The sequence below is a fragment of the Leucopleurus acutus genome, assembly GCF_964270905.1.
Source record: "Leucopleurus acutus genome assembly, chromosome: 19".
NCBI classification, from domain to species: Eukaryota; Metazoa; Chordata; class Mammalia; order Artiodactyla; family Delphinidae; genus Leucopleurus; species Leucopleurus acutus.
Window position 1 is genome coordinate 52,704,040 of NC_139161.1, and position 20,410 is coordinate 52,724,449.

Below are 20,410 nucleotides of genomic sequence, written 5' to 3' on the forward strand. Positions count from 1 at the left end.
GTTTCAAACTGCCTTATAGCCAAAGGCCAATAATCAAAACGTGCTCTTCCTTTTGGTTCATTATTATGTTTGTGATAAATTTCTGTGATTAAATGTATTTTTTTCTTTTGAATTTGTGGTGCTCTGGTACTACTGGTTAACAGCTATTTGCTATATTTACCTTATTCATGGGGCGGGGAGTGGATAAGGAGGAATGCGCTGTAGAGATTCATGTTTAATAAAGATAATTTTACTTTTAGTACTATAGACAATAGTAGAGAATAAGTCTTTTTTAAGAAATGCCACTTTGGTACCAACACGTAAAAATGCCATGGGAAATTAACGTATAATAACATATTAATAACCTGATGAAATACGCCAGTCACAAAAGACAAATACTGAATGATTCCACTTCTACGAGGTGCCTAGACTAGTCAAATTCATAGAAACAAACTAGAATGGTGGTTGCCAGGGGCTGGGGGAGGGGGAAATGGGGAGTTGTCTTAGAGTTTAAGTTTGCAAGATGAATTCTGGAGACTGACCGCATAATGATGCGAATATACATTACTGAACTGTACGCTTTAAAAATGGTCAAAATAAATTTTGCTATGTGTAATTTTATCACAATTAAAAAATTTTTAAATATTGATAACCTGAAAAACTCTGTAAGAGAAAGAAATATCACCAATACTAAAAGAAGTCCAAGTGTATATGCTCACTTCAGGCCCTTGTATTTTGATCCTGAGTCAAGCATCAGACTAAAATATTTACAAATGAAACATCTGGGACTTGCTTTGAAATAATCCAGAAAAGGGCAAGTGAGAGGTGGTATGAATGAAACACAACAGGCCGTGAGCTGGTGACTGTCTACGGCAGGTGACGAGAATGCGGGGAGTTCTCTACACTCTTCTCTCTCCTATTACATGTTTAAATTTTACTGTAATTAAAAAGTACAAACTCTTAACACGCTGCAACACAGCAAGTGTTAATTAACCACCACGACCTAATATAGGTAATAATTTGAGAAAAATTATTTATAGAGTTGTAATTTTTTAAAGCTTCTCATACAATTAGAAAGAGATTTATTTTACTTTCATTACTGGTGATGTAGTGAACAGCAATGAAGCAATGACACTGGAGCCATTTTAGTTGTTTTTTTTTAAAAAAACAGTTGTTCTGTAAATGAAGCAGGAAAAAAGGAAAAAGGAGGGAAGGATGGAAAGAAAGAAAAATAAAGTTAGAAAGAGATAAAGGAAAGGAGAAAGAAGAAAAGAAAGAAGGAAAAGAATAGAGAAAAAACAAAAAGAGAGGGAAAGCCTTGCCATTATGAGACATTTCCAGATTTTCAGGGAAATTTTCAAATGCCATAGTCTATAAAATTGTATGAAAAAGTAACAAATCAAGGGCATTAAAAAAACAAGGAAAACAAAATCAACCATTATAAGCTAAAAGTTATCTTAAAATAACAAGTAGAGGACTTCCCTGGTGGCGCATTGGTCAAGAATCTGCCTGCCAATGCGGGGGACACGGGTTCGAGCCCTGGTCCAGAAAGATCCCACATGCTGTGAAGCAACTAAGCCTGTGTGCCACAACTACGGAGACTGCACTCTAGAGCCCGCGAGCCACAACTACTGAGCCCACGTGCCACAACTACTGAAGCCTGTGCGCCTAGAGCCCGTGCTCCACAACAAGAGAAGCCACTGCAAGGAGAAGCCCGCACACCACAATGAAGAGCAGCCCCCGCTCGCTGCAACTAGAGAAAGCCTGTGTGCGGCAACGAAGACCCAACGCGGCCAAATAAATATTTTTTAAAGGTAAAAAAAAATAACAAGTAGGAAACCTATCACATTATATTTTAAAAAGTAGAAACACACTTGGCTGCCTTGTCTTTCAGAAGGGTGACCTGATTCTCTTCTACCTCTAGGTCAAGATTTCCAAGCAAAGTTACACTAATACATTTCTTGTTCTAAATCTTAAACTGCTCAATTTTAAGTCTTACTTAACCACGTGAAAGCTATATGGAAGAAGCTGGCCCAAATGTCAATCAAAATACTTTGACTGAATGATATATTTCATGATCCTGGAAATCTAAAGATTTAGGATGAGGTGCAGAGGCTCTGTCAGGAAATGGTGGTGATGAGGTATCAGGAGACGGACAGGTCCCTTAAAAGGGTTACACAGAATTAAATTAATATTGGTTACAACAAAGAAGGCCGATTTCCAGGGCAGAGACTGTGATGCACGTCAGCCTTCACTGGCCACGGTGGATCCTGTGAGGCAGGATAACGTCCTCGGGTGATCAAGCATTGGAGTCAATACACTGATTCCTCAGTTTTCTTTTTGTCTCCAGACCTTCAGAAGCAGACCCCACAAGGCTTGCAAACACATTTTATGGTTCACAAACTTCTGTCCTTGACCAGTGTGAATTTCGATCCATTTTCGATGTTTAAAAGCTTGAAGATTTCATATTAAAATCTAGGTTTCCACCTTTCTTTGAAAAGTCAATTCTAGTTGGCAGCCCTGGGCCTATACTGCTGCCAAGGAGAAGACTGGCCATAGAACCTAGCAGCTGCAGCTCCGTTTCAGGTGAGCCCTGTGGTCTCTGCAGCCTTCCACCCCCCAGTCCTAACGCCCCATCGCTAAGGCAGTCTCCACTGCCGCGTCTCACCCTGCACCCCATTCTCTTCCCTCCTTTATGGAATCAGAGTGACCCTTACTCCTAGGCACGTGGAGTCTCATAGGAAACACTTCAGGAGGACTTTTATGCTTGCGTTGTAACATGTTTTTGGAGAACACAACAGACCACGGAAATAAAATCAGTATTCATCAATTACCTGTATTCTCCGGCATGGAAGCTTGATCAGTGTTTCGTTCCTTTTTGAAAGAAATATTTCCGAACTGTAGCACTGAAGATACCACTTTAAGCATCGCTTTATGTTGATATAAAAAGAAAAGAATTAATTAAGATACTGCATCAAAATGTAGCAGAGACATATTCTAACTTATGTTGTGCTAAAAATTAGCTATGCAAAATTTTTCAGTAAGACAAATCTCAGGATTTCATAAAATTACAGGCAGTTCCCATTAGTTTCTCAATCATTTTCTAGTTCAGGTAATTTACCCCCAATTTATAAGTCTTATGAAAACTGAGCATCAGAATCTTATGAGAGAAATCACACATACACAGAATCTCTTCGTGGGAGAAGCCCATTATATGCATTGCTTCCATCGTTTCTTGAAAGTTATCTTTGTCTTGCTGTCCCGGAATAGGAATATAGCCATTGGAGAGAAATCTGTAGTTATTAAATCCTTCAAGGAGCAAATCAGCTGAAAGAAAATGTAACAGGATACAACGTAATAAAGAGTCAGCAACAGACTCAAGCACATCCCCACCTTCCAACTGCACCCACATGGCAGAAGAACATGCAACCCATCACCACCACGTACTTCTTCTTTCTTTATATGCTCATGTTAAATACACAGACATAAGACAGTTTTCCATTATCTGTACAATGAAGGAAAACGATGATGTAAACTACAAACATCTAAACAGGGGCCTTGGGGAACAGCGGTTTGTATAATATTATATTTGAAATCAGAAAGCTGGGGTATGATAATCTTCCAGATAACTCAGCTTGATTTTCAGATTTAAATATTTTAGGCATCTTTTGAGGGAAAGCTTTCAAACCCATATTCTATGTTCCTATATTAGCAAGGAGTTTATAGCACACACTATGAGGTCAATGTGAAGACTGCACATGGGCCTAGATAAAGACTTGGATATGGAAGGTGTAGAATATGGACCAGGCAAATGCTGAGTCCAGACAATGCCTTGAAACTGTTTCTCCAACTCAGTCTGTTTAGCGGTACATTGCCTCTGAGAGTGATGTCTGACACAGTAGTAGTCTGACAGGGTATTATAACGGACACTCCCACTGACTCTATACTTCAGGGTCCATGAGTTAGAGAGAACTCAACCGACTCCTTCAAGGAATGTGTTCTTAAGAGCAGAAGGACGTTCTCAGGAGCACTCAGAATAGTAAAACAGGTCGTTATCCCTTCAGTAGATGTTATCACGTGCTCCTAGCTTTCTGTGTAACTGGCTGTGCCGCAGAGGATTTCTCCCGATCACCCCCATCCCTTACTTCTTATTTACATCACATTGAGCTTCTACTGGGTATCGCTTGCTTGCCAGAAGCAGCACGGACTTTGAAACTCAGAAGAAACTGGAAAGTTGTGTACCTTCTCCTCTCCCTCCTGACCCAGCAAAACTCTGACCCAGAACAGAATTTACTTTTTACCCTGTCCAACCCTAACCTTGTGATTCACAAAATAAAAAAATAAAAATCCGCACAGGTTCTTTCTAGTACTACTGGAAGCATAACACATATTCAGTTGTAAATCTAGGAATACACATATTTATTCAAGTTAATTTTATTAAGTAAATGTATTTTCTCTTACTTTTGTATTTATAAACTTTGAAATGGAATGTGTATAAAAACACATCATTTGTCTTCTAATTTAAAATTATTTTAAAAGAAAAGAAACAAAAGTACAGAAGATAATAGAACACCACCCATATGCTTGCCACTTAAAGTACTGATCCCATGGCTTGGAAGTTCAACATCATTTTCGTAATTTAACCGGCTAGGATTCTGGTGTATGTGTATAAATCTGTTTCCCAAAACTGTTCTCTTTCTCAAAAAACTTTTTTAATATTAAAAAAGATACTCAACTGAATATAAAATAGTAAAAAACTTTGTAACTTACACTTCAGATGTTCTCCTGCTCCAGATAACAATTGGTAAAAGATATGAAAAGTACGTTCATCTTTTGCTTGACGAACAGCACGAGATTTTTCCAGAAGGTCTGAGCAAAGGAGGTTAAGGGTGACACTGAAGGCAGGAAAAGCCTTTTAACATCAGAATTACTATCACAACTTCACAAATAAGGAAACCAAGGCACAAAGAAATTACTCAAAATAACACAGCTGGGACTTCCCTGGTGGAGCAGTGGTTAAGAGTCTGCCTGCCAACGCAGGGGACACAGGTTCAATCCCTGGTCCAGGAAGATCCCACGTACCGCGGAGCAACTAAGCCCATGCGCCACAACTACTAAGCCTGTGCTCTAGAGCCCATGAGCCACAACTACTGAAGCCCGTGCGCCTAGAGCCCGTGCTCCGCAGCAAGAGAAGCCACCGCAGTGAGAAGCCCGCGCACCGCAACGAGGAGTTGCCCCCGCTCACCGCAACTAGAGAAAGCCCACGCGCAGCAACGAAGACCCAACGCAGCCAAAAATAAACAAATAAACAAACAAATAAATAATAAAAATGCGAAGCATTGTATGTAGAAAAACTTAAAAAAAACCACCAGCTAATAAGTGGTAGAGGTACAAATCAACACTTTGTTGAACTCCAAAATACATGTGCATAAACTCCTGTCCTACCCCTTTGAGTCCCCCACTCAGCGCCTGCACGTCATTAACACCACGCCTCCGCCTGGGTATCAGGACGCACATCTGGGGCCTGCTTGGGTTCTCTGTCCACGGGGCCTTGATGCTCCCAGTGTGTCTCTGGGTTGAAAGCCACACTGGACTCTCAGAGTCTCAGTTTCACTGCTTTGGGAGAGGACTGCCTCCTCTGAAGTAAAGCTTCCCAGGGGCCACCAAAGTGAATTATGTGTGTACCATACAGCCTGATTTTAAATCAGACTATCCCAAACACATCCTCCACATCCGGCGAAAAGTACACTCACATGAACGATGCTCCCCGGTATGAAGAAACTCTAGCTCCGTTCGCCTGTCATTTTCAAGTGCTTCTTGTGTTTTCTGGCTCTGAGCATATTTAGAGACACAAAACACAGTTCTGAATTAACAGGAAAAGTTTGATTCATCCCTCACCTGAGGGATAGAAGCAGTGTATTTCTATCACTAAAGAGTAGTTAACAAGTATCAGAGGATTGTCACCTGTATCTTTCCTAACTGGCACATCATCATTCAGAATCATTTCTAATTTATTATCTCTTAAATCAAATCAATTCTTTATATACCTATCATTCTTTAAGGCCATTCTATGCATGCGACATTTCTTAAGACTAGTCTATGTATTTGACTTTTTTTGCCTCTAGTTTTAGTCTGCTTAACACTAACTGAAACTACTTCAGCTCTGTACATCAATAAGGTTTGTTTTGATGGGACATGCTCATCCCACTAGTATCAGAAGTAGATGGTAAAAAATGGGCTAACACGGCAGTAACTGAAGATGTTTTCAACATATCGGTATTCACCTAAACGTCCTTACAGCACACAAACACTTCCTGGGTCGATGTACAGGTACCCTCACCTCAGTGGGACTCTCCACTTCCCCAGGCATGTGACCAGATCATGACCTGGTGTTAAAAACAAACAACAACAAAATACCACTTTGGAGTTCATATTCTGAAGTTGAAGGTATTTGAACAAGTCACAATCTCTCTGGGCTAAAGTTTTATCATCTGGATAACGGGAGAGGTACCACAGAGGGTTGCCACGAGGCCACAGGAAAATTAAAGCATTCTCTATTTTGAATAATGTGATTATGAAAAAGGATACATGTTTCAATGTTGGCCCCAACGATATAGCCAGTTACGTCAAAGTTGATCCGAATAAACTTGCCCTGAAAATAAATCACAAAGAGAAAACTGAAAATAAATTAAGGACACAGGAGATCTGACACTATAATAAAACAATAAGCCAAAGTACCCTGTCATGTATCCATGAATTGCTTACAAAAGCGGATCTTACATATTGCCCCAAATAAAAAGAAAAAGCCTCAATAAATTTTAAAATGTAGGGTTAGGATAGGTTACTCTCCTTGACATAATAAAAATGAAACCCTAACCATTTAGAACTTTTTAAAAGCTCTTCTAAATGATCTGAAAGATTTTAATAGCTTTAAAGGAACACTATGCCCAGCCCTATAATGCTAGACTTGAAAAAAGTAAATAATATAGATGACTTCCTAAGAAAACAGAAATCCGTTCAGGAAAACAACAAGAGAAAACTTGAACCGACCATAATCATAGAAAATAATAAAATATAATTACTCCTTTAAAAATGACGGATTGGTCTTAAATAGTTTTGCAAATTCCTAGGGAATATTTGATTGCTTTACTGCATAACTGTTTCAGGGAAACAGAAAACAGCGATTCTTTCATAATTCATTTTATAAAGTTGTCATAACACTGAATACCCAAACTGGTAAAGAGATCATAAACAAGGGAAAGCAATATAAAAGCAAATATCTTACTTATAAATACTGATATAAAAGGCCAAATTAAATACTTTGCAAAATAAAGGAACATAATAATGATAAAAAATTCCAGGACTGCTAAGGACTGATACTGGTAAACATACTACTGTTATTCAGCAAATGAAAAGGCAAGGGATTGGAAGGCTTTCTTTATAGAAGTGGACAGGCAGATTCTAAAATTTAAGGGAAATGAAAAAGATCTAGCAAAGTCACAACAATTCTGAGAAAGAGGACCAGAGCTTGAGGACGTGCACTACTGGATTTCAAGAAGCTATAAAATTAAGACACTGTGATTAAAGGACAGAGATACAGAACAATGGAGCAGAGTCCAGAAATAGACCACGCACATTCGGTCAGTTCATCTTTGACAAAGGTGCCGAGGTAATTTAACAGGGAAAGGACCAGTCTTTTCAACAAGTGGTGCTTGAAAAATATGCAAAATGAAACAAAAAGAACCTAGACCCTTACCCCACACCATATACAAAAATTAACTCAAAATAGATCACGGGGCTTCCCTGGTGGCACAGTGGTTGAGAATCTGCCTGCCAGTGCAGGGGACACGGGTTCGAGCCCTGGTCCGGGAAGATCCCACATGCCAGGGAGCAGCTAAGCTCTTCATTTCTACACCGTCCACTTCCTTCCAATCACTTTCATATACAATTCTGCCTTCAGCATTTGTCCCTTTACAAACCATACTGCATAAATGCTGATCCACAAACATTACACAAGATGAAAGAACACTGTCACATGGCCCTTTAGTAAAACCAGCGGTCCAGATTCTTATTACAAAATTCTGAGTTAGGAAATCCTTCCTGTTGAATGACTAACTGGATGCCAATGACACATTTCCTTTTGGTCTTTAGAAACAGATTGTTCTTGAGTTTGAGAAAATTCAAGGCTGTACCATTTGAAGACTCAACCTGAGACTTACAGAACCAATTTCACTGTCATCAGAGTCTACAACGCTGCCTGTCTCTTTGCATTCATCTTCGGATTCATCTAATATTTGTGAAATGTGTTCCTCCGTCACTTTACTGCTCTTTGTCATTAAGGTGAAAACTTCTGATTTTTTCAATTCTGTTCACTGAAATCTAAAATCAGACCACAAAAATACTATCTGTAGCATTCTTTCATACCTTCTTGAGAGATAATGCAATTCTTTGGGCAATACAATAAGCAAACGAAAGGATGATGCAACAGTCACTGTTACAGCCTCCTTCTAGGCAATTCCATTAGTCTTATTACTTTAGTCTTTTTTTAAAATAAATAAATAAATTTATTTATTTATTGGCTGCATTGGGTCTTCATTGCTGCGCACGGGCTTTCTCTAGTTGCGGCGAGCGGGGTTTACTCTTTGTTGCGGTGCCTGGGCTTCTCGTGGCGGTAGCTTCTCTTGCTGCGGAGCACGGGCTCTAGGCGCGCCCGTGGGCTCAGTAGTTGTGGCACGTGGGCTCAGTAGTTGTGGCTTGCGGGCTCTACAGCACAGGCTCAGTAGTTGTGGCACACAGGCTTAGCTGCTCCGCTGCATGTGGGATCTTCCTGGACCAGGGCTCGAACCCGTGTCCCCTGTGTTGGCAGGTGGATTCTTAACCACTGTGCCACCAGGGAAGCCCCTATTTTTAGTCTTTTTAAACACTGTTGGGAATAACTGATGAATAATGATGAATCAATTCCAAGGATGATGAAATAGCAAAATGTTACAAAATACAGAAAAAAATAGGATCACTAAAACCCTTAATTTTTCTTAGATTTATAAAATGGCCCAAAGGACTCATATGGTAATTATGAGAGAAAATGAGTTTTATGGTATTTTTAAAATAAGTCATATTTGTTCTTGTTTTGTGGAAGACCCTTAAGAAACAATAAAGTTCAAAACTATCAGTCCTTACAAATCATTAGAACTGCTCAAAAAAAAACCTCAAAAACTAAAATCAGGTCCTGATGTTATAATGAGGATTAAAATTCTTTACAAATTTTAAACAGCTGTATCATCTATACACTATTTCATTAATAAAAAATTACTATTTTAAGAGAGAGTAGTCAAGACAATGTTATTACTTCAAAGCTGCAAAGATTACACTGCCAACACAACTGCTCAGATACTTTTTCAAACTTCTCACTTTAACCCTGCAGAAAGGTTAATCAAAATCATATCATATCACCTAATTCTTACTGAATATTTCACTTAAAAATTCATTATATAGTAATACAAACGTTCAGCTTTCAATAACTTGTCTAATTTATTATGTATTTATCTACATGCTGTTTAAGCTTTCAACTTCTTATACTATTTCCTATTCCCTTTTCTTTGCCACTCTACATTAGAAGTTCAAAATTCATTAAACAAAAGAAATTCTTTATTTGGGCAAAAGGACAAAGTTATCACACTGGTAATGTTGAACTCTAATAACTTTAAAATTTTAAATTGAACACTATCCATTTTATATTGGGTGAACTTATTTTTCCTTTACTTCATGAGAAAATATAAACTAAAAAAGGAAGTTAGATTCAAAGGAGGAAAAAAAAAACAAACTAAAATTTTTTAGCTCTTCTGAACTAAAAACATGGGCTTCTGAACAGGTAACCTAAAAAGAAATGTCCCCAAATAATTTAGACATGTGATCACTTACCTGGATAAACAAAGTCACCAACATACAACATCTAATTTGCTCATCAGTTCCCTAGCCAAATCGGTTCCCTTTCCTTTTTATAACTGGCATCCGTAGTTGCTCTAACCATTACAGCTAGTGCCAGAGAAATATCTTTTGGCTAAAGGAAAAGCGCCAGGCAAAAAACTAATGAAAAAAGAGGATGGAATGAGAAAGCCTACATGTGGGAGAAGGCAGAGTGGACTGGGGGTGTCCCTCTGGCCCTGTCCTGACCCCAAAAGAAACCAGTAACTCTGAAACAACCTACTCAGTAACTAATAAATCTTGGTTCTATTTTTAAAACACTTTAACAAAACAAAAAAACCTTATAAAGTTGGAAATTATCAACTCTCTATGCTAAGTGATACTCATGTTCAGCTATTTTACGAGATCTACCCAAGTATCGATACTTTGACAAGAGAAAAAAGCAAAATTTCTGAACCAAAAGGAAATACTTTACTGAATATCCCCCAAATGGTCTAGGATTTAAATATTCCCCTTAATGTTGAACATCCTGGCAAATTAGGTAAGAGGCAGGCCAGGGGATGGGAAATCACTTCAGTGTTAGTCTTGGGGTGGGGTCAGGGGAGAAAATAAAATATATAGGTTGAAAAGCTTTTCCGTCACATACATAATAAATACTCTTTCAGAATTAACGTTTTTATTAACATACAAATCTAAAGTGGAAAAGAAGCAGAGTTTTACTTTTAAATGGGTTGGGTCCCCTCATCTTTTAGACATGATGTGAAGAAACTTGTGGTGAAGATGCCCACACTGTATTTGATTCCCATATAGGTCAGATTATGGTACTCAGAATATTCAACCAGGATTTCGCCAATAAAAACAAAAACAAAGGAAAAGCAAAAAAAAGCACAAGTACATTATGTGTTAATGATAGAGGATGCATTTTGATGCCATGCACATTGCTTCCCAATCCAAGGACAACGAAGACAGCATGTTACTGCAAGAGTCTGAACAGCAAAGATGGCCAGAATCCGCTCTCTTATGTAAAACAGAAACTAAAGAATTTCACTCAAAAGATGCAATAGGACAACCTGGATATTTTGATACTGTCAAGAAAATAAGAAGAAAATTATCTTACTTAAAGAATTTTATTCCTTCTGAATCGACATTGGCTTTCTGGAACTTTTTCGGTGGGTGGTTAAGACGTATCCATAGTTATTAAATCTAGAGTGTTAGCAACTTACTGCAGGGACAATGCAGGTTTGTTTCATGCTCTGAAAATACTTTCCCCCTTCCTAATTTGGTATTTAAAGTTGTCATAAGATCTGTAATTTACCTGAAAACATGTTAGGACAGATAGCGTGCTATGGATGTGTAGTAGTTTGCTCCAGGAAATATCTCCACTCTGGAAGCAGCTATTTGCCCTAAATGGGAAAACCCATTCGGGAAGTAATTAGTTAGGATTTAATCCCAAGGCCAGATGGCTATTGTAAATGCTTCAACTATCTTAATCTCCAGATTACACCAGAAGCTTTGTTAATTAGTAAAATGAGTTTTCTTGTGAACTAAGTGGCCCTGTTACTTAGTGTAACGGATGTTAAGAAATTCCTGGGGAAAAATGAGTGACATTAATAGCCATGGACTGATTGGAAATACACAGATGTCCGCCAGCCAGTCTGGTGTGGGCCGGGTGTCAAGGCTGCAGCGAGCCCCAGGGGCTGCAGGGTTGGGAGGGCAGCCGTGGATCTGGAGGATGGGGGTTGCGTGGTGCAGACCACGTTCTGTGTCTGATACTGTCACATTTGCCTCGGTAAATCTTTACAGAAAGGCTCAGTGACACAACACAAGACAGAGCAGCAACTGTGTTCAATTTACCCACAAAATTGATTCTGGTGCCTGCTCGGATAATACACGTGAGGGCGCAGAATTCTGACTCACTTTCATTGTAACCTGGTAGCCAAGGGGTAAGGAGGCACCTGGAGGCTTTATCTAGCTTCAAAAATTAGAGGCTAATTAGCTACCACAAGGTACGTAAAACGGAATTGCCAAATTGGCTTAAATCTTTGCAAAGGAAAAAAAAAAATAGAAGAAATAAAGGAAAAGATTTGTGCACATATGGTAAGTGATCCCTACTAAAACTTTCTAAGATGAGATGTATCTGCTGATACAATCATTTTGAAACTGAACTCCATTTCTAAAGTTTCATTACAAGACGTTCATTTTACATAAATCTCCTCCATCTGGAACGCATTTCACTTGTCCATAAACAGAGAGCTGGACTAATTGTGAACGGTTATTTTCATAAGGGCAATGCTCTCCTAAAGAATCCCCTTCAATACAAACCATGAGCTAGTCACCTTTGAAAGAAAAGATATTCTTCAGGAAAGTACTTGTCTATATCAGATCAAAGAAATGGAAACAAGTGGATTCTAAAATTTACAGAGTTTATAGTTTCTAATATTTTCACTGCAGGCATGTGGCTTGTAAGTAATGACCACACGGAATTCCACTGTACACACAACTCATCTTTGAACGTCACGTCACTCTTTCGGTCTGACGTCCAACCGCAATCCCAGCCCCAACCCCAGGCTGGCCTGGCTGTGGGGCCAGCAGCTCCCAGGCACCTTCTGCCCACACTTCTAAAACTGGGGCATACGCACTATGGAAAACAGGGTGGAGGTTCCTTAGAAAGGTAAAAATAGTTACCGTATGATCCAGCAATCCCACTCCTGGGTATATATACGGAAAAGACGAAAACTCTAGTTTGAAAAGATACGTGCACCCCAATGTTCACAGCAGCCCTATTTACAGTAGCTAAGACAAGGAAGCAACCTAAGCGTCCAGCAACATATGAATGAATAAAAAGATGTGGTACATATGGATACAACAGAATACTACTCATCCATAAAAAAGAACGAAACATTGCCATTTGCAGCAACATGGATGGACCCAGAGATTATCATACTGAGCGAAGTAAGTCAGAGAGAGAAAGACCCATTACACGATGTTGCTTATATGTGGAACTAAAAAATAATACAAATGAATTTATTTACAAAACAGAAACAGACTCACAGACATAGAAAACAAACTTACAGTTACCAAAAGGGAAGGGTGGGGAGGGATAAATTAGGAGTATGGGACTAACAGATACACACTACTACATATAAAACAGATAAGCAACAAGGATTTACTGTATAGCACAGGGAACGATATTCAATATCTTGTAATAATCTACAATGGAGAAGAATATGAAAAAAATGTGTAACTGAATCACTTTGCTGTACACCTGAAACTAACATGATATTGTAAATCAACTATGCTTCAATTTAAAAAAAAAACCAAAAAACTGGGGCATGCATATTCTCAGAGCCTGGCACGTGCAACACTCCCCGAGCTCAACTGTACATGATGGCATGTCATCAAAAACACATTAAAGGTAAAACTCAACTGAAGGTGAGCTCTGTGAGGCTGCAGACCTTTGCTTTGTGCACTGATATATTCCCAGGGCATAATAGAAGAGTGTCAAGTGCTTAGTAGGTAACCACGCTGTAACAGTGGATTCCATAAATACATATACCTACTCTGTACTTACACGTGGGAGGCAGAGGCAACTAAGGATCCAGAGAGCAAGGCGGATGGGGTCCCTACCGCCAGAGATCTTACATGCTGGCAGGAGAGAGATCACAGATGAGCAGAGTGCCGACTACAGACTGTGCTACAAGGGAAATCAGCAGGACACTGGGATAGAGGATATAGAGGAAACCTCCTCAGACCAGGTTTGAGACGAACAAGGAGTTTAAGGGAGGGAGAAGGAGAACCGTGGACAGATGTGAAATACGTCCTGGAGGTGGAACCACAAAATTCCCTCCTGGCTTGGACATGGGCCGTGAGAAAAAGGCTCAATCAAGGATGATTCCTCGGTATTTTGTTTTTCTAGGTTTTGTTGTTTTTATTTTAAGTTTAAGCAACTGGGTGACTTGAGGGTGCCATGTACTGACGTCAGACTTAAAAAAAGAAATTTTGAACGAAGAGAAAAAGTTCCATTTGTTAATTCAGGAAATCCATTAGACATCCAGTGGAGATAACCAGTAAGCAGCACAGTGCCTGGCAAAGAGTAGGTGCTTCACAGTTAACTGAAATGCACAACAAAAAATCTAAATTAATAAAATTTGATTTAAAAATGAGTCTACACTGGCTACTCTCTAACCCCCTGAGAAACAGTGTTGGCAACACCCACAGGAAACTGCTAAAGGGTGTTTTAACTGAACATGAGTCAGTCAACGGAACTAATTACTTCACTATTCTTTATGGACCTGCTAAAATCAAGTTCTTGTTGTATTGTGCAGTTAATGCCTTATGATAATAGTCTAGCTACTAAACTCTTTAAAAAAATACTGTACGTATCAATATAAAGTTGACTTTCTAAGAATTAAAGCCCAAAGTCAATATTAAAGATACGTTTGTTTCTTGGTGAATAGCTAAGAATACTGCCTGAATCAAAAATCTTTGGTGAATACTGCCTTAATCAAAAGAATACTGCCTTAATCAAAAATCTTTCCTAAACAGATTAGCTTTTATACTACAAAGCTACAGTAATCAAGACAGTATGGTACTGGCATAAAAACAGAAATATAGATCAACGGTACAGGATAGAAAGCCCAGAGATAAACCCATGCACCTATGGTCACCTAATCTATGACAAAGGAGGCAAGAATATACAATGGAGAAAAGACAGCCTCTTCAACAAGCGAGGCAGTGGAAAAGCGAACAGCTACATGTAAAAGAATGAAATTAGAACACTCCCTTACACCATACACAAAAATAAACTCAAAATGGATTAGAGACCTAAATGTAACACCTGATACTGTAAAACTCTTAGAGGAAAACACAGGAAAAATACTCTTTGACATAAATCACAGCAAGATCTTTTTTGACCCACCTCCCAGAGTAATGGAAATAAAAACAAAAATAAACAAGTGGGACCTAATTAAACTTAAAAGCTTTTGCACAGCAAAGGAAAACATAAACAAGACAAAAAGACAACACTCAGAATCGGAGAAAATTTCGCAAATGAAGCAACTGACAAAGGATTGATCCCCAAAATACACAAAACAGCTCACGCAGCTCAATATCAAAAAAACCCAAACAACCCCATCCAAAAATGGGCAGAAGACCTAAACAGACATTTCTCCAAAGAAGACATACAAATGGCCAAGAGGCACATGAAAAGATGCTCAACATCACTAACCATTAGAGAAATGCAAATCAAAACTACAGTGAGGTATCACCTCGCACCTGTCAAAATGGTCATCATCAAAAAATCTACAAACAATAAATGCTGGAGAGGGTGTGGAGAAAAGGGAACCCTCTTGCACTGTTGGTGAAAATGTAAATTGATACAGACACTATGGAGAACAGTGTGGATGTTCATAAAAAAACTAAAAATAGGGCTTCCCTGGTGGCACAGTGGTTGAGAGTCCGCCTGCTGACGCAGGGGACACAGGTTCGTGCCCCGGTCCGGGAGGATCCCACGTGCCGCGGAGCGGCTGGGCCCGTGAGCCATGGCTGCTGAGCCTGCGCGTCTGGAGCCTGTGCTCCACAATGGGAGAGGCCACAACAGTGAGAGGCCTGCATACCGCAAAAAAAACCACAAAAAAACAACTAAAAATAGAACTACCATATGAATGAAATTAGAACACTCCCTAACACCATACACAAAAATAAACTCAAAATGGATTAAAGACCCAAATGTAAGGCCAGACACTTTTTAAAACTCTTAGGGGAAAACAGAGGCAGAACACTCCATGACATAAATCACAGCAAGATCCTATTTGACCCACCTCCTAGAGAAATGGAAATAAAAACAAAAATAAACAAATGGGACCTAATGAAACTTAAAAGCTTTTGCACAGCAAAGGAAAACATAAACAAGATGACCCTCAGAATGGGAGAAAATATTTGCAAATGAAGCAACTGACAAAGGATTAATCTCCAAAATTTACAAGCAGCTCATGCAGCTCAGTATCAAAAAACAAACAACCCAATCCAAAAATGGGCAGAAGGCCTAAATAGACATTTCTCCAAAGAAGACATACAGATTGCCAACAAACACATGAAAGGATGCTCAACATCACTAACCATTAGAGAAAGGCAAATCAAAAGTACAGTGAGGTATCACCTCACACCTGTCAAAATGGCCATCATCAACAAATCCACAAACAATAAATGCTGGAGAGGGTGTGGAGAAAAGGGAACACTCTTGCACTGTTGGCGGGAATGTAAATTGATACAGCCACTACGGAGAACAGTATGGAGGTTCCTTAAAAGACTAAAAATAGAACTACTATATGACCCAGCAATCCCACTACTGGGCATATACCCTGAGAAAACCATAATTCAAAAAGACACATCCACTCCAATGATCATTGCAGCAGTATTTACAATAGCCAGGACATGGAAACAACTTAAGTGTCCATCAACAGAGGAGTGGATAAAGAAGATGTGGTACATATATACAATGGAATATTACTCAGCCATAAAAAGGAACGAAATTGGGTCATTTGTAGAGATGTGGTTGGTCCTAGAATCTGTCACACAGCGTGACGTAAGTCAGAAAGCGAAAAACAAATATCGTATATTAACGCATATATGTGGAGTCTAGAAAAATGGTACAGATGAACCTATTTGCAGGGCAGGAATAGAGACACAGACGCAGAGAACAGACATGTGGACACAGGGGCATAAGGGGAGGGTGGGACGAATTGGGAGATTAGGATTGACATATATACACTACCATGTATAAAACAGATAGCTAGTGGGAACCTGCCGTATGGCACAGGGAGATCAGCTCAGTGCTCTGTGATGACCTAGATGGGTGGGATGGGGGTGGAGGTGGGAGGGAGGTCCAAGAGGGATGGGATATATGTATGCCTATGGCTGATACACTTCATCGTGTGGCAGGAACTAACACAGCGTTGTGAAGCAATTATACTCAAAAAAAAAAAAAAAAAAAAAGATTAGCTTTTACTATATTAGATTGAGCATACTTAATGATGATTATTCAGTAGTACAAGCACTTTGGAAGGTGGAACCTCAGCTGAATCAGGGTTTGTTGAGAATTCACACTGAATGGGTGATTCTTGCTAGAATCAGTCTTGCTAGGAAACAATCTAAGAAATTCTTCCCGCCAGTAGGATGTAAAAGAAGTTCCCACCAGAATTATTGTATCAGCCTTTGGAACGGGATGCGTCAATAACAAGCATTAAGGAGACTTAAGTATAGTGATTGCTCTGCAAATGAATTTCAAAAAGTGATCAGCTTAATTTAGACTACAAGTTAAAGGAACAAACTAGAGCAGAGTTTCTCAACCTCCATATAACTGACATTTGGGGAGAATTCTGTTGTGGGGCCTGTCCTGTACATTGTAGGGTGTTTAGCAACATCCCTGGCCTCCACCCACGAGACGTCAAACGTGGGATCCCCAGGGGACCCCACATTGAGAACCGGCGATCTAGAGTAATGCAAATTACGGATCGTAGCCTACATATGTCAATGTGGAAATCTAATGATCTCTGGTAGCCGACTTCCAAGATGGCCTCAGCAACCCCTACCTTCTGGTACTCGGGTCACCTGCTCTGGGGGATGCCGGCTGCCGCGTCGTGAGGCAGAGAGGCCACTGAGGTGTGGGACTGAGGCTTCTGGCCAAGAGCTACCCAAGCAAGCTGGGAAGCTCCTCCAGCCTCAGCAGGCGTTCAGATGCCTCGGCGCTAGCCAATCACACAGTAATGACGACCTCATGGGAGACCACGGGCCAGAACCAGCACTCAGAAACGCTGAGACGGTAAACGTTTTACGTCACTAGGTCTCAGGGGAATTTGTTACATAGCAACACGTCTGTCTGTCCCAAACACAAAAACCTCAGTAGATGAATCTTTACCACTTAGTAACAGAATCACTACATTCTGTACCAAAGGACACCCATGACTGCTTAGTAGCCATTTATCTTTTCTAGGCAAAAATGAGACAAATGGGTACAAAAGTGTTTTTCTTGAATTTAGAGTGTGGTTTGGGGAGGGGGGCGCTAGAAATCAGAATAGACTGGTAACTTGATTTATGTGGTAAAAGAAAACATTTTCCACTAAGAAGTCCTTGAAAATCTTCACGGAGATTCACATACCAAAGCTGGTAGCTCACTGTGCCTCCCGTCCCAGGACACAGCCACTAAACACAGGGCTTTCAGGAGGAAGAATTCCAGATTTAATTGTGGCTCCAGCTCAGTGCTGACGGTCCACAGAATGATAGAAACTCACAAAGCAGCTCCGTTTCCCCAGAGCCAAAAGTCACGGCCATGCTTCCTACTGACACGGGCACATTTGTTATCCCACTCTGTACAGAAAAAGCTAGAATAATTACTAAATGAACTTGGATTAAGCAAATCTTCAGATTGTATTTTACCGGGAATAAACAATATTCCAAGCAAACAGTCCCATACTTCTTACATAACTTGGCTAAAGTCTCTTGCACTTAAACTACCTCTGAGGGTGTTACGGGCTGAATCGTCCCCCACCCCCAAATCCATATGTTGAAGTTCTAACCTCTAGTAGCTCAGAGCATGACTGTGTTTAAAGACAGGGTCTTCACAGATGTAATTAAGCTAAAATGAGGTCACTAGGGTGGGCCGCATCCAATATGACTGGGGTCTTATGAGAGAAGAACGGACACAGACACATGCAGAGGGAAGAGCACGTGAATTCACAGGAGACGGCCGTCCACAAGCCAAGGAGAGAGGCCTCGGAAGAAACCAACCCTGCCAACACCTTGATCCCAGACTTCCTCCAATTGTGAGAAAATACATGTCTATTGTCTAAGCCACCCAGTCTGTGGTGCTCTGTTTTGGCAGCCCGGGCAAAGGCATACAGAGGGTTATCTAGCTACCTTTGTATTTCCTGGGTCCTCTGTGATCTGGTGGCATCTCCTAATCACAGAAACCACATCGTCAGGAGATTAACGTGCGGACCCAGAGTAAAGAATGTCACAGTGAACCCGATTTCCAGAAACTGCCCATCAAGGGATTGTTAGAATTGAAGTCTCTGATTCTGGCCTTCTTAACTTTAACCAAGACGTCTAATATCAGAGGAGGGAGGAAAAACATAGAATTAACTCGAATGACTTAAGTAGAAATAACAGAAGTTGAATGATTTGCTATTGAAGTGTCGACTCTAAGCAGCTGGAAAGGGGAGGGCCGTGTCCTGTAAGTCACACTGAGCCGGCTGTCACTCGGGATAACGTCCCCAGACTAGGCGCGCAAGCCGGTCGGGCTGAGGAAGAAAGTAAAGCTTTCAGCGAATTAAGGGAGTCGAACGGCTGAGAGGAAATTTTTGAGGAGACAAAATGTGAGGGACAAATTTTTCTGAGGTCCACATCCCATAGAAATGGTAATGTATGAAAAGAACAATTTACCACATCCAATTCCAACTTTGCTTGTTGAGTGTTCACTGTGCCTGGTTCTGTGTTAAGTATTCAGCACGCATCTCATTTAATCTCCACGCCAACCTCATAATTACATATCATCCCCAATCAAACACGAAGAAATAAGTTCAGAGAGGTTATATAATTATACATCCACAGAATAATACATAACTATCTATACACATAACTATATATAATAAACATATGATTAAAATTACTTTCCCATTTGCTTTTTCCCATTTGTTTTGCTTTTTAAAATGTGACTACTAGGAAAATGTTAAGTACACGTGACTTGCATTGTATTTCTGTTGGACAGCCCTGTTCCATACTACATCTGTTAGGAAGGAAAGTACTTGATTTGCTTAATCATGGTAGACATTCAACTAGACGTCTGAGGAATGAAAAGTTTCTGGTGCTTTTAAACTTACAAAACGAGATGAGTTATCATTTTTCACAGTCTTTGCGTTTCCAAATGATTCCAGGATTGGATTTGCTTGCAAAAGCTGCCGTTCAAGTTCCCCCTAAAAGACATCACACACACACACACACACACACACACACACACACACACACACACACACACACAAATAAAAGCAAATATATGTTAATCTAACATGTCTACTCCAGTCCTCAGGGAAAAAAAACCAAAGCAAAACCAAACACTGCCTCTTTTGCTCAGTATTTTCATTTTATTTGCCATCCAGCAAACTCTGTTGTTGGCTTCTTACCTTGGTCTTATGGGCTCTGCTAAAGGAAAAAAATAGCATCTCTCATGTGCTCACAAGGAGAAGAAAATGTCACATTGCACAGTGATGGTAAATTTAAGGACGGGGCACATAAATTAAGTGGAGAATTTTTTAAATAAAGCAAACTGGTTTTCATGAAATGAAATTTAGCATGATACTTCCATTAAGGACATATTAATACTTATACTCCTGCTTACTTCTACTTCGCCTCGTTCCAAAGATTTAAGGCAGCAAATTCTAATAATTTCCACTGTACTGGTAATAAGACTTGCCATTTTTCCAAGGGTTTCACATAACATCTTAATGATGTAGACAGG

The 20,410-nt window shown here is 39.8% G+C and overlaps 1 protein-coding gene across 2 annotated transcripts in view; it reads right to left on the reverse strand.

Annotated features, from left to right (window-relative positions):
• MYH10 (myosin heavy chain 10) overlaps nt 1-20,410 on the reverse strand; it is a 133,889-nt gene that overhangs the window by 57,191 nt on the left and 56,288 nt on the right. For both annotated transcript variants that reach the window (XM_082861231.1, XM_082861232.1), the window contains exons 6-10: nt 19,776-19,868; nt 6,568-6,631; nt 4,750-4,848; nt 3,163-3,306; nt 2,814-2,909 (exon numbers count right to left, since the gene is read on the reverse strand). In XM_082861231.1, the coding sequence (XP_082717357.1) occupies nt 2,814-2,909; nt 3,163-3,306; nt 4,750-4,848; nt 6,568-6,631; nt 19,776-19,868 (496 nt within the window). The remainder of the gene's footprint in view (nt 1-2,813; nt 2,910-3,162; nt 3,307-4,749; nt 4,849-6,567; nt 6,632-19,775; nt 19,869-20,410) is intronic.